Source organism: Erithacus rubecula (assembly GCF_903797595.1).
Source record: "Erithacus rubecula genome assembly, chromosome: 1".
In the NCBI taxonomy this organism is placed as follows: Eukaryota; Metazoa; Chordata; class Aves; order Passeriformes; family Muscicapidae; genus Erithacus; species Erithacus rubecula.
Window position 1 is genome coordinate 93,015,221 of NC_136658.1, and position 26,832 is coordinate 93,042,052.

Consider the following 26,832-nt stretch of genomic DNA (forward strand, 5'->3'; position numbering starts at 1 on the left):
TCTGTGCCAATATCCTATGTTAGGTCTTAACCTTTGATGAGCGCTGAAGGAGGTATTCATATTGGGGATTATGCTTCTGGGGGGCTACAGTACCACTGTCTAGCAGTGGATATTCAGAGGTTTTAAGGTTTTAGTTTTTCATTTGCTGTATACTTGAGTTTCTGAGAGACTTTTAAAATAGGCAGTGTTCTTCCTCAAAACTTTAGAAAGCTCTTTAACATATGGATCCTGGTGCCTCAGTGTTCTCTTTCTGAAATGCTTTTGTGATGCATCTGTGTGTTTTTTTCATGTTTATTAAAATTGCATAGCCAAACACAGACCAAGCATTGTAAAATTCATGTCTTATGAATTGTAGATCTTGCTCTTATACACTGCCTCTTTGCTCATCTGATAGCAAAATAAGCTCACTATCCCTGGGACACCCCCCCCCCCCCCCCATCCTCCCCCAAATTGCAACTTTCCCTTTCTCTGTTACTGTTTTATTTTTTTGAGGTTCTGGTGAGTTGAAGGAAAACTACTCTTAGTTTACTGTCTGGTCAAATGAGTGTTAGAAATAGCTGAGCTATGGAGTGATGGGATTGTGCAGGTTAGGGCAGCAGAGGGGACATGTTGGAAGGCAGCAGGGATCTCTCCAGTTCAGGGGTGCCAAGCTGCTAATGTAGCTTTCATACAAAACTCCAGGTGGGATTTATGGTATAGTTGGAGAGAACAGAGCCATGTGCAGAGTCTCAGAGCTGAGGGATGTAGAGGCTGCTTTCTTTCCCTATCCAGCCAGATAGACTGTCGCCTGTTCACACTGCTGCTCACCAGTCCCTTCTGCTTGAGCTCTACTGTTAATCTTTTTCCTTGTGTTTATCCTACTTCTCTGTCTGTGTTTCTTTGGATCATTCATTGTTTTCTGATTGCTATTGCCTCTTGTTCCAGCACTTGGTTCCCATGTTCCTCATTCTTTGGTATCCCTGTGTGTCTCCTTCTTTTTTTTCTTTCATGATGTTCAGGGGATTACAGGGGTTGCAGTTGAGACTGGAATGAGAAACTGATTTCCTAGTCTCTTTCCCTGGAAGGAGCAGGTTTGTACTGGAATTTTCTGGAGCTGTTCCTTGCAAAAAAGAGGAGCAGTCCTCTCCGATGTACTGAAACACTGGAGTTGAGTGGCTGTGTGGCCAAGAAAGATCCTGAGAAGCTGGCATGTGTTCAGCGGAGATGAAATCTGTGTTTCCATACTTCACAGAGTTAGGATGACCATGTACAACAATATTTTCCTCTTCAAATCCCTTGTACCTTCACCAGACTTGAATGTTTTTCATTGGAAATAGCAGGATACCTACAAAATTCGGGTCCCAGGGTTAGCAGTGCTGGGATTATCTGGGAGACTGATGCAAGAATTGAAGCAGGGGGTGGGGAGGAAAGGGACATTTTTCCTGTGCTTCATTGTTTCAACTGGCAGAGCAGTGTTAATTGACCTTACAAGAGATGAGATGGAGGCACACCCTTAGAAAGGAGAACTTCAGCCAAGGCAACTCTAGCAGAATAAAAAGCAATAAAAAAATTGCCTAATGAAGCATACCAGACTTCTTAATGAATGGGTGGCACTACATTATAGTAATGTGCAGATGATACAATATCATATTGCAGCAGATTTAAGGTACCTGCTACCTTTTGGTTTTTGATGCTCAGTGCTTCCAGATAAAGCAATCAGATGTTTATTCTGCAGTGTACATTTTTTCAATATTTACAAACACTTCTCTTGTTGCTATGGAAGGTGTGCTCTAGGTCACCCATGAGGTTGGGCTAGATGCAAGGATTACTAGCTAAACTTTTGTGGCTTGTAGTATTCAGGAGTTGAATTGGATGATGCCAGTGATTAATTCTGGTATTAAAATATGGACCTGGACAGCTGAAGCCACTCTATGCTGCCGTGGTGGAAGTTAGGGGCTTCCTGTGAGTTCCTCAAAGGCTCATGGCAGGGAGGGAGGGAGCTGAAGTTGTCTACAGCTCTTAAGCTTTCCTTCCTAGTAGTGGAGCTGCTTTTGGATATGGGGAACTAAGCACTGTGCACTGAAAATATCTGTATTTACTAACGGCAAAGGAATGCATAAATATAGAAGAATATGCCAGTACAGCTTATTCCCAAAATATGTTACTATGTGGTGCAAGGGACCTTCGGGTGAGCAGTATCCAAACAGACTTTGGAAGAGATACCTCCCACTTCTAGAGAGACTTGTCATTTACAAATGATAGTAACGCAAACCACAGAAGTCAGTTTCCTGAGTTGCTGTAAATGTGTGTTTTTAACACTCCTTTTCTAACACAAATGTAGGAAGCTGGCAAAGTACCTATTTCAGTGCTCTAGAAAAGTTTAAAGTGAAATAATCTAAGGAAACGGAAGCCTCTATTTTTAACCTTCTCCGTCATGGGAGATGGGGCGGAAGAAGAAGAGGCCATCTACTGTTGGAAGTTTCTTCAATGTCTTACTATAAATTTAATCAGATTTCCAGTGCTGTTTTAATGAAGAGGTGTTCACTGGTGTTCAGTTGTGTTCAAATTAAGATCAGTGTAGGTTTGATGGCATGGTCAGTCTTCTAGAATTGTGATTTTTCTCCTCTTGACTGGTTTTTACTTTCCCATTTTCTGGTATATGAGAAATTTTATGCTGTAAAATAACTCCCAACACTGCTTGTGCCATTTTATGGTTTGCTTTATTTCTTATATAAAAAATAAATTTTTCTGAGAATTCTAAGTGGTTTTTACATTGGGTTTGAGCAGATTCTAAGATTTTTTTTCATACTGCATAATTATAATGCATTAGAAGTACATTGTTTCACTGGATTTCTCTGGATTTTTTCGTAGTATTTTTTATTCTTGTATATATGTAAAAGCATGATAGTGAAGTTATGAGGAGTTCCTTCTATTACTTACTGGGAACTACTTTATTAGTCTAACTGGAAGCTCAAATATAATATATTGTACAACTACTGGCAACCATAGATATAATAGCATCAAACTTCCTAAGTTCAGCCTCTTAAAAATGTTCAGAACCTTGTCTTCAGATGAACATAAATCTGTAAAACTGACTTTGGGTTATATTACTAAATTACTGATATTGATTGGGGAATATGCTGCATTAATTTGCAAGGTCAACATTTAGGAAGACTGTAGGAAGCAAGTGTATTTGGGGAATGATAATAGTAGGTTAATTGCATAGTGGGAGAACAGGGGCTGGGCTAAGTTTTCCTAAAAGCTTGAAAATTACTGTCTGACAATGGTGCTAACCTGGAGTGTGGAAGCACTTCTGAAGACTTTAAGAGAATCTTCTCCATAGCACCTATGTTAACATTGTATATATGTGGATAACATGAATTTCTGTTTGTGGCTGGTAGATTGAGACTGTTGTGAATCAAAATTTTAGGAATTATATAAACTAACATGTCATAAAATGTAAATAACTTGACAGCTGTATATGTAATTTTAAAGGCAAAGTGTGAGCTGTGGAGAAGGAAATGTAGCAAGGCTGCAAATCATTGGAGAGCCATTGCTTTTTACCTTAGGCAGTTATTTAGCTTAAAGAAATTATTTTACTTTGCAGGGAGGTTGTTGCTCCATTGGTATAAAAGCAGCAAAGATTTTTGGGAGATGAAATTTCTTTTATTAAGCTCTGCTGATTATGTTTGGAAAATAAGACACATTTTAAGCGCAGTTCTCTTTAATGGGTTTATTTTTAGACCACTTTTAATATCCTATAGGTAATCATTAACTGTTTTCGTAATACCATTTAAAATATGGAGCTTTAAAATATATGGGTAGATTGAGGATGCTAATGTACACAGTAGTCACTAATGACTCGTCCATCACCACTTCTAGGCAGCTGAAACATGCATCCATTTATGCTTGACTAAGGGTCTGTTACTCCTGAAAGAGTGGAAAAACCTTAAATAATGAGGTGACTGCTGTAGATCAGTGCTTGCAAGAAATGGACTCTGAAACCTAAAAGCATCAAAGATCCTGTCAACATATTTCCACTTCACTTGCTTAGTGCTCAGTCAAGCTTGGTAACTGTTCAGGCCAGTGGCTGAAACGGTGCCCTTGGATGCAGTGTGTGTGTCACATTAGTTGCACTCTTTCACCCTCACATAAAGTGTTGCTTTATTAATGTAGTTCAGAAACTGGAGAAGAGGAGCAGTCTGGAAAGCCTTCCTTGCAGATCTGCAGTGCAGTTTGGGCAGGGGGCTGCTGCTGTGCAGTGTAATGTCCTCTCTGGTTGCAGGTTTCCTTCCATGCCATGCGTACCCACCCCACTGAGAGGGGCTTGGAGCCAGAGTTTTCTGGCCTTTTACAAGGCAGAATTTCCCTGCTTTACAGACAAAGTCAGTGCGTGACAGCTCAGTAGCATGTTAGAAGACATAACATAGAAATGGTACAAAAGAATCCATAAAATTTCCAGGAATGTGATAATTGAACATGTTTGAGAAATGCCATGTGCGCTTTCAGGAAAAATACAGGATGAGTATACCACATTTTCAAGTGTGTTGGAAGACAAGGAGAAAAGCTGTTATGAAAGATTAAATGGGTCTCTTGTCCTGAATTTCTAATATTAGCTGACATTGTAGACTTTTCTGAGTGTGAGGCCTTTGTTTACTGTTTTACCTCACAATTTGTTTTGAATAGGATGTATGTGAAGTCATGGTATGCATATTCTTTTGGCACTTATCTACACATCACTTTGTTCCAAGACTTGAAAAGAATGGTCTCTTGAATATGTATTTTTCCAACCTTTTTTTTTTTATTCTCAGGCCAGTTGCATTTACTTTTTCCTCCAATTGTTTGTCAGTTTCTGCTTAATTTCTCTAGAAATGGTTTCTGGTAACTTTTAACATATGTTTTCTTTTTTATTAATATAATTGAATAATACTTATTGGTGAAAGTATATTCATGAAAATAATTTCAGTAAAATTTAATTGAATATACTCCAAGTATAGTAAGTTTTTTTAGGATTTGGGTTTAAAATATTTTAAAACATCTGATTAACTTAATTTTCACTGATAGTGCTAGGCTTGTTTGTTCATACAGGCGTGACGGATGTCTGTTTCTAGTGTCATTAAACTTCAGTTTACATGTAGGGGGACATTAGCTATAGCCTTTTCTAAAACATTTTCTGTCTTTTTTCAGACTACAGAAATTAAAAAAATATCCCTTTAGTTGATGTTTGTTGGCATGTTTTCTAGAATGATGAACCTTCTTAGTGTATGAGAGAGATTTTCACAGGATTGTAGAATATGCTGGATTGGAAGGGCCCCACAAGGATCACAGAGTCCAGCTCTTGCCCTTGCACAGAACGATCTCCGAGAGTCACACCATGTGCTCAAGGGTATTGTCCAGACACTTCTTGAACTGTGTCAGGTTTGGTGCTCAGGGAGCCTGTTCCAGTGCCCAGTCACCTCTGAGGGAAGAACCTTTTCCTGATATCCAACCTAAACCTTCCCTGACAAAACCTCAGACTGTTCTTTTGGGTTCTGTCACTGGTTATCACAGGGGAGAGATCAGTGCCTGCCCCTCCTCATGATGAAGCTGTAGCTGCAGTGAGGTCTCCCCTCGGTCTCCCCTTCTCCAGCAGACCAAGTGTCCTCAGCCACTCCTCACACTTCTCAAGAGCTTCTCCTCAAGGCCCTTCACCATCCTTGTGGCCTTGCTTAGACACTCACTAATATTTCTTACATTGCAGCACCCAGAGCTGCCCCCAGCCCTGGAGGTGAGGCTGCCCCAGCTCAGAGCAGAGCAGGACAATCCCCTCCCTTGCCCAGCTGCCCATGCTGTGCTGAGGCCCCAGGACATGGTTGGCTCTCCTGGCTCCAGGGCTCTGCTGAGTTATGTCCTCAGGTCCCTTTTTGCAGCACTGCTCTCCAGCCTCTCATTCCCCAGTCTGTCCGTACATCCAGGGATGCCCCATCCCAGGTGCAGAATCTGGCACTTTCCCTTATTGAACTTCATGCAGTTGATGATTGCCCATCTCTCCTAATTTGTCAAGGTCTCTCTGCAGGGCCTCCCTGTCTTTGAGGGAATCGACAGCTCCTCCCAGTTTTGTATTGTCTGTGAACTTGCTTGTATCCCTTCCAGTCCTGCATCCATTGGGATGTAATTGCATATATATACACTTCAAGGTTCTAATGTTAACCTCTGTGCATCTTCAGCTACTTGCCTTCTAGTCAGCCCAAAGACTATCAATTATTTTAAGATTTTCTGTTTTGCTGACACTTGTCTATAGTGGTTTAAAGTGTTCACAAAAATGTTTCACAGTGCTTCTTTATTGAAGAATGTCTAAGTAAGATTCAGTCATTTGATATTTGAATGGTATTTAGACAGATTTGGACACATCACTTGTGTGTGTATGTGTGTACATATATGTATATCTATATATGTGTGTATATATATATCTTTATATGTATATATATATATATATGTATATCTATATCTATCATATATTCTTTACCAATCTGGATAATTGGTAAAGAAGAATGAAGATAAATTTAAATTAAAAGAAGATAAATTTAAGGGAGGGGAACACCTTCAGTGGTGTTTAATGTACATTATACATGTACTATAAATGTACAGAAACTTGTATTACCATTGGTTGTTAGAAAGTTGTAGAAAAGTCTCTGGGACAATCACATAGACAAAATTTTAAAGAAAAGTGTAGTCTAGCAAGGTCAGACTTAAAGGTAATAAGGTAATTAATACTGGTGTAATCTTTCTGGTTATAGGACACTGGAGGTTAGCAAGCAATGTAGTAAATGGGCAGACAGTTTTGAAGAACTTTACGCTCTTATTTCTCTACTGCACTAGTAAGCAGAGATAGCCAAGACATATTAATAAACTGGTAGTGAAAGAGGCAATGTAATAGTGAGGATGTTCTAATATTTTTTGTATAAACTTCAAATGATCATGCAAGAGTCCTCGGGAAGTTTTCAACTGCATCATAGTGTCTTGCAGCATGTAAGACCATTTTACTTCTTACTGAGATGTAAAGCTTCTTTTGGTGCCTCCTTTTGTTCTAATGTGGAGCTTCATGGACTTGAATTTGGAATTTTATGCCCCAGTTTTGTTCCTTGTCTGCTGGGGACTGTCTTCCTGTCTGCTACATTTTCTTCCTGCTTTGAACTCTTCTCATGATTCTTGTTCATGTGCAAAATGCTTATTACTAAGAACTTGCTAGTAAGATCTTGCCAGATGCACTTTCTCACCCTTGCTCGGGTGACTTCCATTGGGAAAGTGCAGGTGTTTCCTCGTCATCTGATAGTTGAGTACAGAAATTGTGACCAACAGTCAGAAGTGAACAATTTTCTATGCATGGTCATACACTTGTACACAAGCACACCTACACTCCTCTGTGTAAGGGTAAAGTACGTTGCCTCTCCCACTGACTCTTCCACAATGGTTTAGTTAACGGCTGGGCAGGATTGTGGTTAAATAAGCTAGCTGGATCTCCAACAAGAGCACTCTGCAAAACTAAGGTTATAACTGTCAAGCACTTTGTTAGATAGAACTGAACATAGAAATGGGTTTTAATATATTCTGAGGATGTAGAAATTTGACAGCTGGATGACTTGCTTATCTCCAGCAGAAGGTTGTAGAGCTGTGATTTACAGGATGGAAGAAATAAACGGATAACTATGCGCCTGGCCTTTACTTCCTGGAGCCTTGATTATCAATCAGATGTAGTTGGAAAATGCTACTATGCACAGTTGTTGCATAAAAGTTATAAATGTTTATTTAGAATCAGTGGAACTAGAGCACTGCATACTTGCTTGCTCTAAAGCTATGCTGTGTTTGGACATGTGTAGTGTCAGGTTAGGCTTCTTACTCAAGTGGACGAATTCAGCTTGCTTCTTGGATTTTGAAATTCTCTGTTAAAGTTTAGTTTTGGCTTTTGATTTTTATTAATTTGGTTTTAGGTTTTTCTTTTTGGAGTCTCACATGTTATGGAAGTCCTTGGGAAGATCTTGCAAATATTTAGGGATTTTTGAGTAGCACTGGCAAAAGAAAAGTTGTAAATATTTTGCTTATTACTCTTTCTAGCAAAGAGTATTTTCAATATGAAGGTGCAATTTCAAATCAGTTTGAAATCAGTTTTGGAATCAGTTTGAAGGTGCAATTTGAAATTAGAAACTGTAGTTTCCTAATTTTCCTCCTTAGTTGTCTTATTTGCCACACATCCCTGCCGTTTTTCTCTTATGGTATATATCCAGCTGCCATATATAATTTTTTTTATGTTCTGCTCTAGATGTCAAGTCATCTGCCATCCAGTCTGCTTTTCTTCAGGCAGACCCTCCAGCAATTGTCTTTGCCCCACTGCTAATCTTAGGATTTGGCTGGTGGCTTTGTACAGTTACTGGTCACTTTGGGCTATCTATGGGTACATGATAAATAAGTTTTAAAGCATTCAGGGATAGCCTTACTTAACCCTTGTGGCCATTTTTTTTACTGTTTATCCTCTATAAAAAACCACAATGAATTGCAGACACAAAAATAGTTTCCTTAAAAGCACTGACTTTTAACCTGGCTATGATTTTCATCGTTTACATGAAATATTTTCAGCAAGAATTTCCCATAATATTTGTGTTCTGAATTGGATATGGATCATAGCTGCTGTTAAGAAATGGATAGCTGCTGGAAGACTTGGCTGCTTGTGTGGAACTGTTTCAGCAGTTCCTGAGCAGCCAGACAAGTTATGCGAGAGCTGCAGTTGGACATAGCATTTTATGTTTCAACATACTAAGCCAGTATTTTTCAGCTGTTTTGGTTTTGATTATGAGAAAGGGTAAAAACAAAAAATATGTTATTTGTCTATTGTTGCTTGTTGGTAATGGTTTATTGTTTCTAGGATAGTGAAAGGTGTCATTGGGTACATTACTTAGATGTGTTTACAGACAATGTAGACTGCTATTACTTCATGTAAGTCAACAAATTGTATCAGTTCTCTCATAGCTGTGTAGCTTTACATACATTTTGCATCACAAAATCCAATTGCTCAAAGTTTAAATTTTAAAAATTATCTGATAGTGATCACACATTTTCCTCATGCTTATTTGCTGTTGAGGGAAAAAGCCTCCAAAAAATATATTAGCAACATTAATAGATGCAAAATGCGGTGTGATCTTAAAGAGACTGAATTTCAAGTGACCTTTAAAAGAGTTGGTGCTGTTATTTCTTTGCTGCTGTGTACCATGGTTTTTTTTCTAAGGGAAATGTATCCCAGCAATGACTCTGAACGTGTTACCTTCTTTAAGTCTTTGTCCTGAGCACAGAATTTCATTTATGTAAGTTTCAGTCTGGCCATCTGTATTGTGGATTTATTTTAATGAAGAATTGAGTAGATGTTCAGTGATTTATTTTGTTCAGAGTCTGAGGTTAACTCAGGTAATAAAATGAAAATATGTCAATTGGATTAAGAAAAAAGGATAAAAGAAACTCGTATCTTGACAAGATACATCTAGTATGGTGAACTTTGTTGTACTTTTGACTAAGCAGTTGCTATGTAATTTGTTAAACTTTATTTCAAAATCCATTTCATTTTTATGACTTGGCTGCTTGCAGAGAGCTGAGTGGATGGAGGACAGATGAGGAGGAAAGCCATGGTGTAGCAGTGGACCTGGAGTTCGTGGTGGCATTTGCTGCAACCAGCCCGTGCCTGGCTGGCTGTGCTGCCCTGGGGTGAGGCTGCTGGGTCTGGCAGGAGCCTGGTGCTGCCCTGGAGGAAGCTCCTTGGGTTTTGGGGTTTTTTTTCCCCCTCTGTGCAATTGGAGGGAATAAGAGCCATGGTACAAGACAAGAGGGTTAATTGAACTTTATAATGATGTCTGTAACTTAAATTCATGTTTGAAAGGAGATAAGAAAAAATCACTAGCTGAAAGCTTTAAAGTGTGTGCATGATTTCTCATTTTGCCTTTTCTCTTTCTTGGTTTGTGACATTCAGTAATATACTTGGCGTAATACTTTCCTTGGATAAGCTATTGCTAGATTTAGCAGATTGCTACTTCTTTTCTAGTTATTCTGTTACTCATTTTAAATTACATGGTGTTTTTCACATCTCTAGTGTGAATTAATGCAGTTTCCTCATTGATTAGTAGTACAGTTTCTGTATCTGCATTTGTCAGGCAAAACCATGTATCCTGTTAGATGACAATTCTGGCTGAGATCAGATTTAAGGAAATTTTTCACCTAGTTGTTTGAGGACGTGTTAAATTTTATTAGAATTTTTTTTCTGTCTTTGTACTTGATCAAAATCAGAAACAAAATTAAAAACACTGTTGACAGCTGCTATTCTTGCATCCTTCTCACAGTCTCCTACAGATGGTGACACTTGTTCAGAACTTGGTGGTTCTTTTTCACAGTTAGCCCTCATGGTTAGTGCTTTCCTCTTAACCCAGGCCCACTTAAAAAGGTAGGATGACCCTGTATGTAATTTAGGTGTCTAGGTATTGTTTAAAAGAGGGCAACTAGTTATCAACAGTGTTTCTGCTTTGGAACACCTTTTTGATTTCCTGTTCAAGATCTTGGAAAAACAGGCTCTGTTTGTCTTTAGTTCCTCCCAGGGGAAGTTTTACTCAATTAGACCTAGGGATTTCAAGCAGCAAGGGCCCTCTAATGTGGCATCAGGGCCATGGAAAGACTGAGGATCTTATCTAGTACTTTCCAAAGTGTTTTCAGTGATCTGGTTCTGGTTTTGAAGGTTTGTGGCAATGAAGTTGCTGTACTCTATCTGTGAAGCTGTGCTTTGGAGATATGAGTTATGTATTTTCTTTGGACTGAGAAGCTTTTCTTTATTATTTAAAGATTGAGGTTTTCTGTGAGGTTTTGTTTTTTTTTTTTTGGAGGGGGGAAAGGGGGTTTGAAATTAGGTGCTGTTAACAATGTATATGAAGCTGAAAGTATTTTTGAAGTATATTATCTAAAGTGGTATTTAGCCATTATCTTTTAATGTCCTTTCTTCTCCCCATCCAGTCCCTGCCATAAACTGGTGCATTCAAGAAATACTTGTTTTGCTGATGCATATTCAGAAAACTGTAAAAATGTGTTCTAGAATGCTTCTTTGTGTTGTAGTGGATAAAGAAATAGGTATGCAAGGAGGACAAAAAACTTACTTTAGTCACTTGTTTGCTTTTATTTTACAGTTTAATTTCTGTATTGTAACTGTTTAGCTTGGTAAGTGAGAAAATTAGAATAAAAGTTGGGTTTTCAGGTGTGTCTGTTGGATTGCAGGCAAATACCAGACTTTTATTTCTTCTTAATGAAAACATATAATTTGGGCAGTGTTAGTGACAGATCCAAGGTGCGTGACATTGCTCAAAGATTTTTCTCTGGGCTTGACATACTGGATTTGGGTTATGGAAGCTTTCTTATGTGATACTGTATTTGCTTCAGAGTCACAAAAGATTGAGTGCCTAAGGACTGAAGTGTGTCATTACTTTTGGAAAGGATAAAGTCAGTTAATCTGTTAGTTATTGTCTACTAGTGAGATCACAGATAAATGCCTTAGCTTTTCTTTACTGTGAATAGCACAGCTCAGGACAGCCCTGTGTTTTGTTTAATTAAAGATGGCAGAATTTTTGTTGTGTCTTTGTCTTTATACTATGAAAAGTTTTTCTTGTCTTTATTTCAATACTTTGAAATGTTTTAACAGATGTACTTGTACCTTGTACAGTTCTTTATAAAAAAAGGTAGAAAAGAGCTGTTCTATTTTATAGAACTTAAGCTAATTAAAAACAAACCCAGAGGATAAAGCAGTATTTCCAGAATATACTTAATTTCAGCAGTCGACTGTTGTAATTTGTGGCTGACCTCCAGTGTAGATATCTGCATCTATTCCATTTTGTCTTTGTTACTCTGAAAAACCCTAGTTTCCTTAATTGGCAAGAAACTAATCTTGTCCTCAGAGTTGTGCTTTTCAAACCATGAAGGTATTTTTTCAGTTCGCTTAGTCAAAGCAGTGCAGAACACAGGCAGAAACTTCCAGTTCATAGTTTTGTGTCTTTGGCTGAAGGTCTGACTACATAGGTATAAATGTGACTGAATTGACTCAATGTGACATTATGCCTTGTCTGAAGAGAATCCAATTTGGAGTAACTTTGATTATAATTTAAAATGAGCAACCTCAACTTAATAATGGTCTGAATATCTGGAAGACAGCTTTTTATGTGTTGTTTTTTTCCCTCTGCAAGTTTTCCTTCAAAACCATTAATTAAACTGTTCACACATGCTTTTGTAACACTGTAAGGAAAACTGGTTTGACCAGATTCGTTTTCTTCTTGCTCCCTTTCCAAAAAATGAACATTGGCCTTGTCCTGCAAGTCTGAGTTCTGGCGGGATCACAGCGAGCACTGAATTAAAGTTTTTGTAGCATGAAAGGTTAGAGTATCATGTGCAGGTTTTGTTTATGAATAAAGGGTGAGGGTATGTTTGTTTAACAGGCAAGCAAGTCTCATAACTCATTCCAAAGAAAATCTTGTCTATAGTGTGGTAATTTAGGAGCTGATGTCTAGACTACTTTGAGAAGTTGTAAATGTGATGTCTTCAGAACAAAACCATGGGAGTTTAAGAAAAAATGCTGCACTTTGTATATTTAATATTTGACTGCAGTATTTTGGCAATATCTGGTCTGCCTGACTGCTAGATGAATTACTGAGAGTGTATATGTCAGTTCCTAGTAACATTTTCTTTCTTGAATACAGCATCTTTAGATTTGCATGATTACATGATGTAAATTACATATTTGTCAGTAATAGAAAATTTTTACTTTAAATAGTGGTGCATAGTTTTGTGTATGTCATCTGTTAAACTGTTTATAAGTGTTGGAGAGTCAACCAAATATTATCATGCTATTATTTGACCTGAATAGCTTGATCTTTGTACTGTTGTGCAGAGCTGTTGAAACATTACATGGAAGCTAAGAAGGATATATTTTTTTTTTAGTTCTACTACAGTTAATTTTGAACACTGTAATTTCAGTCATTGTAAAATAGTTTCAGGAGTCAAGTAAATGCAGTTTTTCTGTTTCTGTGCAAAGTTTTGTGTTCTTTGTTGGTGGTTGAATGGTGTGCTTATTGCACCGTTGGACTAGCTGGAATGTAGCTGTAGTAGTATTTCCATAATTTGAAGTCTTTAGCACTGGATTGTTCTGGTTGATTTTATTTTGGGGTGGGAAAGGACTTCCAAGTTCAAAGACAGACATACTTTAATCCAAAGTTACTGTGTTATACAGGTGTTACTGGATTAAGGGCAATGATGAGTCCTACTCCATTCAGAAGTGTATTTGTAAGCATAGTCCAAATGTGGTCAGAAAACCTTAATTGGGTATTACAACATACAATCAGAATTAAAACAGTGTTGTACTATAGATCATGCTCAAATTAAGTCAGTCCCTAAATTAATGCATGTATTTAATGTGTGCAAAGTTGTCATTGTTTTAGGTATTAGAAATGCCTCAACAAATATGTGAGGAAGGTATTGTATCTATATCCCATGTGTAATTGAAATTACTTTTTTAGTAGTTTTTCAGTAAATTAATTATGTGAAAGCTTTTAAAGGAAATCATTATCCTAGGAGTTAGGTAAAGATTAAAATGAATATTTGGGTAATAAACATGATTAAACTGAGTGTAAAGGCTTTCATATTTATATAATTTATTCTTCCTATTCTTTTATACACCTTGCTGTTCCAGAGCAGTGTTGGTTTAGAGTCTTTCTGTATAATATAGAACCCAGTACTTAGAATGTTCCTGTGAACACTGACATTGCTGTTTCAGTTTTCTTTTACCCATTGATCTATTAAGACTTTTTTAGCAAGGTCTGTGACATTTTAAGCTGCTAGATAGTAATGCTGTTACTTATTAATTACTATTTCTGCTCTAATTACTTCAGAATTTTTCAGAGACATTTGTCTCTCTTCTTTTTGAGGGAGAGGAAGTAATTTGGATATGTCTGGATCAAGAGAATACCATTAAAAGTTGGAAATGTAAAATGGAAAAGAGGAGGTCTGTTACATAATGCTGTCCTTAATTTTTAATTTTTTTTTTTTAAACAAAACCAAAAGAAGTAATTATGCTATGTTGACACCAGAAAGAAGTTAAAACCTATAAAGCTTCTGGTAGTTTCAGCAGTGGTGAACTCCAGCTTCACTTTTGTGTTCTTTGCAGTATGGGAGAAGAACTGGCAGGACTGCATGCCATTATAATTAAATTGTTATACATAGAAACTAGAGGGGAGAAGCTTGTCTTACCTGTTTGGAGAGTATCTGTCAGCATATTTAAATGAAAATTTATTTTGAAACTGTATGTTTGTAATTATCAGCACATTCCTAAGTAGCATAACTAGTTTTTTATCAACTGGCTAAGGTATCTTCAAAATATGTAATAACATTCATTGCATTGTAAACACTGCAGCTTTTGTACTTATTTGTGTTATTTTTATTTTTTCAGGATTACAAAGCCATTGACGTTTGCTGACTGTGTTGGTGATGAGCTTCCTCTAGGATGGGAAACTGTTTACGATCAGCAGATTGGAGTTTATTATATGGACCATATAAATCGTGAGTAGATACATGATTGCTTTGAGGAATACTAGCAAGCTGCTGTTTACTCTTGCCACTAACTTTGCTTCCAATACCGTTTGTACACCTCATGCTACAGTGACAAACAGTATGCTAGTCATTTCTTGCAGGTGTTTTCTTATCTTTCATATTGAGGCATAATTGTAAAGAATTCCATTTGTAAAGAATTTTACGACCTATGATTGAGCTATAGTGTTTAACAATATTTTGGTTTACTTGATCATACTGTGAAGTGTTAGTAATTTTGTTGTTGCTTTTTGTCATATGTCAGAAATATTTTTGTGTTACATTCTTATCTTTCCTAGTTTTGCAGTCATCCATAGTTCACTCTTACGGACTGAAAACCAAAATACATTCAGAGAGAAGTGTGCTGATTTTTAATCAGGAGCACTGTGAAATACAGTAATCTCATCCTAGCTTAAGCAATGCATGTTTTATATTTTAATACAGTATAAAATGCTGTCAAAAAGACAACTGATGTCCCTTTTGGAAACTAATTTCGAATGCTTTCCCTTTTGGACTATTGCTGAGCTTTGTATCATCACTGTGGCACATATGCCAGTTCTACTTGAAAAGAAAGTCTTATCTTTATAGCTTTGTGCTGCTGCTGTTACTGTTGTGCTATCATTAAGCTTCTTATCACCATTGAGTGAATGCTCTCAGTATTGTGGGAATTGGCAGTTGGTGGGGACTAAGAAAAGAAGAAAGTAGTTATATAGGCTATCACAGCAATGGTAAATAATATAATCTGAAAAACCAACCGCAATACTATCTACTTGAAATCTAGTCAATTAGAAAAGGAAAGTGTAGAAATAATTTTGGGCTTCCATCCATCATTGGAATTGCTTATGTATTGTGGTTTCACAATTACTTGCTTAAAAAAAACCAAACAACAGAATAATAAATGTTCCCATGGTATTGTTTGACCTATACAGGTACTTATTGGTTGTGAGATTTAACAAAGATCATTAAATGATAAACGTTAAACAGCTGTTAATACATTAATCACAAGGTTAGATAGACAAGAAAATTCAAAGGCAATAAATGTAGACTGTTAAGTAATTCTTACAATAACTCTCTGTTTTAAAAAAGTATTAGTTTAAGGATTACTGTCACAGTAACTTCAGTAATGTTGAAATTTAATAAAAAGTGAAGTTTACATTGAAGTACAGTAATGGAGTGGACTTTCACCAAAGTATGTGCATGGATGAATACATTTCTCTTTAACAATTAAGATATTACCAACTCTTCTAAGGTTTTTTTTTTTCAATTTGTAGCTGGTTTTAAAGTCCCTACAAAAAATCAGTAGAACATGAACTCCTATTGCAATGTAGTTCCTTAAAAAAGCTACCAATAGGCTTCTGTGATAGGAATAATAATTGTCACACACAAAAAAGGGCTTCCTTTTGCTTTTCAAATTTTGTTATTAGCAGCTTTACCACAGACTTCAAGTTTAAACTTACAAAAGGGATATTAATCATTGTAGGCATGTCAGATCTGGCCTGCATTTTTTTTTCTGTGCAACTGAAAGCAAAAATTGTAGAAAAAAATCTTTGCAAAGAGCAGTTGAGTTCCCGAATAATCAGTGGGTTGACAAGAAGAAAAGTCGAATATTAATGGGTCTGAAAAAGTAAAGCTAATTATATTAGGTATGAAATAAAGTTAATGTATGAACAGAGGGATAGAAGCTTCATGGGGACAGTGCTGAACTGTGTAAAAGCAATCATTCAATTAACAAGGCTGCAAAATTAGTCTCTTTCATGATAACTAATTACTTGGAGCCCACAGATATTATCCTAAATGGTAATTCAACCTTCACAGTAAAATGGGTTTGTCACCCTTAGGCTAATACAATACATTTCATAGACCAGCAAGAAGAATAATAAGAGGGAAGACAGAGTTAATATTATAGCTGGATAATTATTATTCAAAAATCAGTAGGATTTTTGATCCAGTTTTTAAACTGTGGACAACAAAGGTACCAATCAAGACTGCATGAGCTTCCTTTGTAGAAGTGAGAACTAATGAATGGACAATCATGTGCATCATGAGGTTGTGTCAGACAAGTGGCAGAGGTGGTGTAGGAGCCGAAGAAACATTTTTCTGAAATGTGTATGTCTAAACCACTTGGAATGGCAACTTCAGGAGAAAACATTTGGATTTCCTTTTGTGGCTGACTGGATTAAATGCTTTATACAGCACTGGAGTTCTGTGTTAATTGACAAAACAGTTAGAAGTGGTTCGGTGTCAAGAAATACTGTGAGAAAATGCAAGGGATAATTCAAAGAGAGTCTTTCTACACTTGCACTTAACTAGGGACCTCTCATGCTTTGTGCACTCTCTCAAGCTTTTTGCCCTTGCACCTTTTGAAAGAAAACAGCAATACATCTGATTTTTTCTAAGTCTCTTGCTATGTTTGTTTACCCAGAAACAAAAAAAAACAAAAAAAAAAAACAAAAAAAAAAATTTCTAGCAATAGTTTTCCATTTAAACTGGGAAAAAAACAAGGAACAGAAGACTCTTCTGTAAATCTCAATGGTGCTTCCAACCCTGATCTCCATCTTGTTCTGTAAATTCAGTACTTTGTTGACACCCTTACTAAGCTGCTCTTGGCTGTTATCCAACCATTGCTTAAAAACCTTGGTGGTTGCCAGCCACAGAATTCCTTTCCCTCCTCCTCGGAGTCTTGGGAGCCTTTGAAGTCTCCTCTAAGCAGTTGGGCATTCCCCAGTGAGGGAATAATATATTCTCTGCATTTGTCTGGGACTGTTCTTGAGTTACTATAGCGTTTTTTAAATTGCTTTTAAAGAAATGAAGGAAGTTAATTTTATCATGCACTGTAGATTTAGTCTTGTTTTGTGACAAACTTGTTTAGAAATCCAGGGCAAAGTTTCATAAACCAGAGTGCTTCCCATGCACTCAAGAGGTTTTCTACTTCAGATGAATGCTGCTAGCTTTTCAGAAGGCTTCTGAAATAGTTCTTGTGAGAGATGAAGTGCCCTGAAGTATATGATCTCAGAAGCTTAATGTGTAATAGAATGTAACACCTTATCCTGGGCTATTTATTGAGATTAGGACTAATAATTTACTATTTAAAAACAAAAACTGAATCCTAGTAAACCTATCAGTTTTACAAATATTTACTAATTTCTCATCATTTTCATGGGGGTTTAGAAGTTCTAGGAATATTAAAATTTGCACAGATTTCAGCGGTGCTTATGGACAAATGAGGTAGTGGTGGAAATTGAAATGCCCTCAGTGAAAGGTGGACAGCATCAGAAATCTCTTTTCTTCTGCTTGCCCTCCACATAGAGAAGGATTTATGGCAACTCAACAAGCCAAAGCACATCCTGTCCTTGGCTGAGGAGATAGTTTTGGATCATTGGAGCCAGAAGGGAATCAAAAGGGTCCCTGGGAAGTGGGGAGAAATTGCAGAACTGTAGGCACTTTATATTATTTCAATATGAGGAGTTGCAGGGAGAGAAAGGTACAGCTGTTGAGAGAATAGGTGTTTAGGAACCTAATCTGCAAAATCTGTTTGAAGGATTGCTCTTTGTTGAGCTTTCTGTTTTTGTTTATATACTTTTCAGATGGCTCTCAAATAGTAGAGCTGCTAGTATGACCTTGACACCATTAGAGTTCTTAATCTGTTGGGCTCAATCTTCTACAGTTTTGTATTTCATCACTGGCTCCAATATACTGAATTATGTACTCAGGATTAATCCAAAACATAACTGGCTTTCATCTCTTGTAAGAAGCCAAGTTTAGAAAAATTGCTAGGTGCTTAGCTCCTGACTGTGCTGCTGGTTTTGCTACTACTTAGAACACTGACATTGTGTCTGTAGCAGCTTCTTACTGGTAGAGCTTCAGACATCAGAAATTAACATTACATTTAAACACAAGGCTTTACATGGACATCCTCATGTAAAACATATTTGTTGACTCACAAAAAACCCCAAAATGGTCCAATAATTTTTTTGTAATTTTAATGTGTGTCATGCTCAAATGCCTTTGCAATTGTAAAGAGATGGTTTTACAGTAATAACCTTGAAAATCAGTAGAAATAGGAAAGATCTCCTTTTTTTTTTGTGGAAACTTGGTTTTGGCTTGTGTTTAAATAAAAGCTGTTCTAAACCCTGCCAAAGAAAAACATCAGACTGCTGTTTCTTAAGACAAATAGAGAGAAATTATTTAAAAGCTTTATGGATTGGAGACCAAGATGCTGACTTCTCTGTTGAATTATCTTCTGCTCAGCTATGCAGAGGTAGCCTCTGTCTTTTTAAGATGTTAAACTTGGGAAGTTGTATGCAGTATCATAAGATTGTTCCAGCAGTTTACAGACTTACGGGTTAAGTATTGAGATACCTCTCACTTTTCCTTGTGGTTCTGGGTTTTTAGGTAGTTCTTGGAATTTTCAAGTTGGTTATGAGGGAAGGTTAGAGCCAAATTTCTGTTTTCTTTGGGTTTACAGTGGTTTGTAAAGAAAAGAATAACATTTAAATGCCTTTCATATTTGGAAAGGACTTTCCTGTTCTTTCACTCTACATCCTTCCTTCTCATTCTGGCTGGAATGATTTTGGGCATTGTAGTGTCAGGTGTGCTGGTTGAGAATAAACATTAAAAAAATAAATTGGACTTGGTAGCACAAAGGGTCATATAATACTATTTTAATGCTTTTACTTTTTTCTCCTCAGAGCTCACACAAATTGAGGACCCAAGGGAACAATGGAGAAGGGAGCAAGAACGCATGCTAAAGGAATATTTAATAGTTGCCCAGGAGGCACTCAATGCCAAGAAGGAGATTTACCAAATAAAGCAGCAGCGCTTTGAGCTAGCCCAAGAAGAATATCAACAATTGCACAAAATGTGTGAGGATGACAGCCGTTCCTATGCCAGCTGTGAGTTTACTTTCTTTTCTTGATTTTACCCACCTGACCTCACAAGATACAGTATAAGAAATAGTGTGAAGTATTTTCATCATCTGATTCTTCTCTGAATGAAGGTCCTGACTGCAGCAGTGAGGTGTTGTCCTTCGACTCTGCTATTCAATGTCTTCCAATTCCTGTTACATCTATTACAACAGAGATTTAACATTTAATAGGAATAAGTGTTAACATTAAAAAGGGATGTAACATTAAACAGGCATATATCCCAGCTGGTGTTTCTACCCATCTTGGAGCCATCTGTAGTGATGCTTCTTGCAAGGCATCAAAGGGCTAAATGCTGCTGGATCAGCTGCCTACATGGGCTCCTAAACTCAAAGAATATTTTCCTCTTAATATGGGAGGGAGACATCACCCTAGGGGAAACCTTCTGGATCCATAGTCTATTTAGCAAATTTATAAAGAATTAGGGAAAAGCTGTTGTGTTCAAGAGTACTTCTTACTGTGAACTAGGAAACAGTATTTAATTATTTCACCTCATTATTGAATGGTAACCTGTGATTCTGATGTTCGTGATACAGAGCTTTAATTTCCTGCCCTTTTCATTCTTGTCTCTAGTAGCTTGGAGTAGATTATACACTTTTTCTGAATTCTGATGAAGTTGCACCACTGTCATGGCAGTTGGTTGGTGCAGTAGGAAAAGGTGTCTGTCAGAGTCAACCAGACTAGTTCAAAGAAATGGATAATATACCCAGCACCACGTGGAAATGTAGTGGAATTTTACTGCTTTTTTAAATTGAAGTTTTTCAATGGCTGTACAGTAATTGTTTTAACTGCTGGTTTGCTGTTAACTGCAAGGATTTAGTAAGAATGGAAAGCTCTGGTATAGCCTTCTCTGAAAATGTTGAAGAAATCTGAATCTGGAGGGGGGGTTTACAGCAGGTGTCTGGATAGAAGTGTTTAGCTACTGATTCACTGGTATTTATTAGTCCAAGGTAATTCGTACACATGCCAAAAGTCCTGAATATAAGATGTTTTCTAGAGCAGTGGTGTACCAGATGGTTTGGACCAAGTACTCTGTTATTACTGAACTGGGATTCTCATATTTTTGTTTAGACTATATATATGTATTCTGTGATTCAGTTTGTGGCATAATTGTACAGTTGTGACTTTGCCTTATTTCCCCTCTCTCATGTTCAAGTTTCTGAAGAACTAGCATGATACTTTCCTATTAAGAAAGAATTTTAAAAAAAGAAACTTGTTTAAAGTATGTTTAACAATTATTTAAAGACTTGCAATAAAGTAAGAGGTAGTGTCATCAGTATTTTTGAGATTATAAAGTCTAAATTGATATTTATTACAAAATCTTTCTAAGATCTTGGGCTTTTTGTTTTTTAAAAATTTGCAATAATTCTCTGGGATGTTATGTTGAATTTCTTCAGGTGAATATACAGAAAGAAACTTCTATTGAAGATGAAAATATACTAGAAAAATATAACCTTTTTCATATTTTTGGAGCTCTTGAAAAACAGGTTATTTGAAACAGCAGCAAAATATGAAAATGACAAAATTGGGGGTTGTCTGTAATGAAAGCAAATGCTATGTCAATTTACTTATGTTTCTCAATCTTCTGGTAGTTTGGGGTTTTGTAGGTATATATGGAGTTGAAAATGAGAATCTATAACAGCAATTACATAAAACCATTTGCTTGTTTTGAGGTGGAAAATATTTTAACTTTCTACAGATGTGTTAATATATTTTATATTGGTTTAAGGTCGTATGCATCTGTTTTGAGAAAATGGGAAGGGCTGATTACTCAGACAATTTTTAAAATTTTTTTAAAAATATCCTTTTGGGAATTAATCATGCTATTAAATCAAGGTTCCCAAAAGCTTCTTCTCCACTTGTTTTTCTTAATTTGACTCCTCCATCTACTGTGGGATGCTTGCTTCTCCTTCTATTATACAGAAATACTGGACTTCTAATTCAAGTGCAGTTCCATGACCAAAGTTGGACACTTATATAGCCAATATCTTTGCCTCTGCTACCACTTGTTTCAAGTTATTACATTAAAAGAGCTAAAACTTCACCAAGTGTTTTCCTCCACTTTGCTTGTGGGTGCTGCCATTGACTCAGTGTCGTGTGCTTGTGAGAGGGAGGTGAGCTCAGTGGTTGTGGGTTGGCAGGGAGGTGCCCATGCAGCAGTTTTGTGACTCAGTTGTGATCAGCACTGTTTAAAAAAATACTCCATAGAAAATCCTGGATTTAGAGAATTAGTCCAGGCACGATTACTCATTTTGGCAAGTTCCTGCACGCTCGACATGACCTTGGCATTGCAGTATTCGTTTGAGAGTCAAAAGGCCCAGTGCAGCCCCAGACATGGGTATGGGTTTCAGTGCAGTAGCCTTCAGCTCTGCAAAAGGATGGAAGGTCTGACAGCACAATCTCATCCATTCACATACCAAGCATTTTTCAGTGGGCCAGTGCTGCCTTGAATGGCTCACTCCATAAATCATGGTTTCTCTTGCCCAATCTCTCCTCTAGGATCTTTACTTCATCTGTGTAGGCTTTAGTTTGTAATGCCACAGCTTAAAATTGTTGCCTGACTGTAGATACTCTGTGTTAAGGTCTTGCTTGCCAGAGTTGGCTTGTGTTTCAGTTCCCTATACTGTTGCTTTAGAAGGCAGCTTCTCTCCCTAACTAATACAATTTTATTCTGACAATAATTTTTTTAAACTTTAGTCCCTATCATACTGTTAATTCAATGTACCTAGGAAATAACTAGGAATTATTAATATTACACAAATTACTTGTGTAATATCATCATCCTATCATAGAAGCTAAGTGCTTTTAGGAATTTTGTGGTGCTGCTATATGCAATTTTTGGTGTTGTTCAGGATGGAAAAAAAAGTTTCAGGTGGGCCAAATGGAAATCTTCATTTGTACTTCAGCACAGAGGATAATTTTAGAACCTAATGACTTGTAAGAAAAAGAATTAATGAAATGGTTTACTAAATAGTGCCACATCTTAATAATTGTATTAAAGAAGGAGGAAAAAAAATAAAATACTGTTTTCCATCTGTTTAGCATTCTCAGGATTTTCAGCTAATACCAAGTATGACCCATATCAGATTAAAGCAGAAATAGCCAGCCGTCGTGACAGAGTGAGTAATTTTTTTCATTTTGTAAAAATACGAATTAGTGGGGAAGGGAGAGAGGGAGGAAGGGTCTGTTTTTCTTTGGCTTTAGCAGTTACACTGAACATTGCATGCATTTATAGAAATATGGTACTGAGAAGTACTTTTTTATTCTAACCTGTTGCTCTAATAAAACAACTCTTTATTAACTGCATTTTGGTGGCATGAGAAGTAATGTCTTTTTGATGTTACAAGTGCAAACATTTTTGTCACAAATGTCATAGGCAAGCTCAGCCAGGCTTTCAGAAATTCTTTCTCTCTACAAACTGCCACAAGTAGTAAATGCTCTGCAGCCAGATTCTTTCAATTCAAACTGTCTTCAGACCATTTACCCATTTTCAGTGAGGTTTTGCTGGACTGTAGGTTTAGCCACTTATTTGGAAATCTCTTCACAATTCAGTAGACCTATTGGCCAAATAAAATTTTTCAGCTGATTGGCCAGAGCTCTTTTATGAGGAGAGGGCAGTTCAAGTATTCTGACAATGATAGGCAGTTTTGTAACAAAAATTCTCCTTATTTATACATATATATTTAAAAAACTAAAATCATGGTTTTGATAAATAAGTATTTTAAAAATACTTATCCTTGCAGGATAGTGTTCTGTTTTTGTTGTAGTGGCACATGAGTGCCTCTGAAAATAAATCCTGTTCACCACCCTTCAAAGGCATTTATTCTATCTGTACATATTTATTACATGCTGACTAGTGTTTGCTTGTTTTGCATAGTCTAAATGTCAGCATATTCTAAACAAGTAAACAAGGCTTATTTATCTAAGTAATATCTGAATAAAATAAGCAAGGTTTTCACTTACGACTGTTTTTCTCTCTTCCTCCTTAAAACAAAGTGACCTACTACATACATAAGATAGTATGTTCAAGTGTGGATAGGCATTGAATTGTTTCAGGAAATAGAATGTAATAGACATTATAAAGTTTTTGTGTACATGATATTAGTTTTCTCATTTTACTTTTGGTGTGTGTTAAAGTAGCTGGTGAGGGTACAGGAGTGTTTCAGGGCTGGTGCCATGAATTTTGATGAAAGGGAGAGAACTGTGCAGGATGGTGGGACCCAGAGTCCTGGTTTGAATCCTGGTACTGGTGCAAAGCCCATTGCTCTTGTAATAGAGCTGAAGAAAAAACTCTTTTACTATCTTTTTTTAAATTCTGTTTTGTAATGATTCTGTCATTTATTGATGTACATGTGAAAATCAAGAGTGATGAAAGGGCTTGAAAGGGCAGGATAATATTTAAATAATTGTAGAAAGCCAGGTTGCCCTTTCTGGGAGATAGACTGGTTGTACTGCCAGTAATTTTGTTTTCCTGGGTTCCAAAATTAATAGCATTGCATGCTCTGTCTTTTTGGAAGTCAACTAAAGAATTAAAGACAAGTGAGAGATGTCTTTGCTACAAAGGGAGAAGACAATTTATATAGATGGATACTTTCTAGCTGTTAGCATAAGCTATTGGAGGAAGACACCTGACAGAATAGATGAGGAAATTGATGCTTTGAAACCTGAATGTCTTGACTGCTGTTTGATTGGGCCTTATGATACTTAAAGTGTCCTGTTATTTTGATGCAAAATTTTAAAGCAACAAAAAAGAAGAGAACTTAAATTATCACTTCAGTTTTTTAAAGTAGCTTAAGATTTTGTATTTAAAAGCCAATTTTTTTTATTGTGAAAGTTACTGTTACTTATTTTTACTTTTATTTATTTTGTATTATTCAGCTTTCTAGGCTGAAACGAGAATTGGCACAGATGAAGCAGGAGTTGCAATATAAAGAAAAAGGAGTGGAAACTCTACAAGAGTAAGTTAAGAGTTTGTGGGAGGATCTTTTTTTTGTGGTTTGGGTTTTTTTTAATTTACCTTTGAGTGAATTTCATAGAAAAGTGTTGTCAAAAATAAAACATGAAGTGCTTTGCTTCAGACTTTCTGCTGTAATAGTAATGCAGAGTGAGAACAATGTGAAAGGGTGGAAGAAGGGTTAGACAGAATTGGTTGGAGTTGTGATATTGCAGATTCACATGAAAAAACAGCTTTATAGACCATGTTCTTTTAACTCTTCCTCAAGATATTGCCAAACTGGAATTAGATTTTTTTGAAATATCTCCCAAATACTTTTTGGAGATACCTACTGCCTGGAGCACAGTCCAAAGCACTGTGCTGTAGAGCAGTTTCCCCGTGGCAGTACCAAGGCTTTCTGTCTGGGCACAGAACTTTTCTTAGGGGAATTCTGTACACACACAGAACACTGCTTCTCCCTGTTACCTGATGGTCAGACCATCTCATTCTGCACTGTGTGGCTGATTTGTGCTTGTAAATCTAGTGGTCTGTGAGACCTTGGATTGTGCTGCACATGTGCAAAACATCTGATTGTAGATGCGATTCCTTGTCTCCTCCCAGTAAGGAAAGGAAGCTCAGGGCAATTTGCCACTGCTCCCAGGGCTGTTGGGCAGCCCCACTCTGTTTCCTGCGTGCTCAGTGGTGTCAAAGGTTGTGAAATGTTGTGGTGACCCTCTCCCTGCCACTCTTCCTGCAGGCCATCTGATGGGGAGGGAGCTGCAGGACTTCCATCTCTGTGTTGTTTAGTCACCTACACACACAGCTCATATATGGGATGCCCAGTGGGATAGGGGGAGAGGTTGCCAGGCCATGAAAAACATGGCAGGTAAACACAGGTTGTTGTGGCTTCCAGATTTCTTCAGCAAGGCCAGTGGCTTGGCCAAGAGATTGAACAGCACTTGGATCCACCTTGGATACGTGGCTGTGCATTTAGAATCCTTGGCCTTTTCTCCAGCATGCATGTGAACAAACTGCCAATGCAGGAGCTTCCTGAAAATGCTGGAACTGTTGTGTGTGTAATGCATTGTGCAACATAAGTGCAGTAACTGAAGAAATATTTTGAAGCTTTAGATTTATTACATTGGTGCAACAAAGCATGGGCTTTCACTTCAGGAGCTGGTGATGAAATTCCAGGGATCCTGGAACAGTTAGGGTATTTATTTTTCAATTTTGATTGGTACTACAATAACAAATTAAAGGAAGATTCTCAAATTTAACTTTTAAAAAAGAAGGAGTAGCCTATGCACATTATATTTTTGGTGTGTTTTTTTTTTGTTTGTTTGTTTGTTTGTTTTTAAATAACAAAATTTTCTAGTTTTTTAGATCAAGGCTCTTTTGTTTTATAGTGCATTTAGAATGTTTCATAGAAGAAAAACTTGTTCAGCCAGAATGCCAAAATTCTTAATTGGCAGATAAAATATAATAGTTTTTAGGCATAAATATATTTTTTATTGAAGAATTTAGAGGTAGTTGGAGAAATTGGTAATCTGTGATATTTACTGAAAATCAGTAAAATAAACCACTCAAAGTTTCATTATACTAAGTAATATTTTAAATATAAGTTAACATCTCAATATGATGGCCTGGGTAACAGAACAAAAGCAATTTTGTCTTATGATTCTTAATCATATTTTCTTTGAGTAATAATTGCTATGTTTTTTCTGCTTTTTAAATTTGTTTTTCTTCTCCTGGTTATTGGGCTATTTAAGGGTATAGGTTCAATTGTTTTATAAAAGGAGTAACCACTTGACTAGGATGTTGAAAGTATTTGAAGGCCATTTGAAACTCAAGATTGTTTTAATTAGTGTAATTCATTTAAGATAGTCCAGCAAAGTAGTGCAACTTTTTGAAAAGTAAAGTCTGCAAATGATTAGGAATACAAATGTTAGTCTTGGATTATAGCCCAAGTCAAGTTGCCCATGCTCCAGGATGGGGTTATAGGAGAGACCTTTAAGAGAGGAATTATTTTAAAGCCTATCTGGTTAGTCAGTGGTCACTCCAATCATGTAGTTTGGATGTTCAGGCATGGCAGCTGAATGCTTCAGTGCTGCTCATTGCTGCTGTTGCTACGGTCATCCTTTGTCCCCTTGGTGCACTGGGTGGCACTTGTTGCTTGCTGGAGCTGGGGAGAACCTTTTGCCTATGTGTTACCTGGAGCTGAGCTCTCTGCAGTGACTTCTTCCCTTGTGAAAGAGACTTGTAGTTTTGTTTTAGTTTCATACTTTTAAGTGGTTTTTTTTGTTTTATTGTTTTTTTAATTTGCCCTTCTGGTGAGATACATGCACGCTTGTTTTGGGAGTATTTTGCTTCTAG

At 36.9% G+C, this 26,832-nt stretch overlaps 1 protein-coding gene across 3 annotated transcripts in view; it reads left to right on the top strand.

Moving 5' to 3' along the window:
- The window catches only part of WWC3 (WWC family member 3), a 95,598-nt gene that overhangs the window by 21,162 nt on the left and 47,604 nt on the right, over positions 1-26,832 (top strand). For all 3 annotated transcript variants that reach the window (XM_079313714.1, XM_079313712.1, XM_079313713.1), the window contains exons 2-5: positions 14,468-14,577; positions 19,293-19,496; positions 22,569-22,645; positions 24,405-24,484. In XM_079313714.1, coding sequence (XP_079169840.1) covers positions 14,468-14,577; positions 19,293-19,496; positions 22,569-22,645; positions 24,405-24,484 — 471 coding nt within the window. The remainder of the gene's footprint in view (positions 1-14,467; positions 14,578-19,292; positions 19,497-22,568; positions 22,646-24,404; positions 24,485-26,832) is intronic.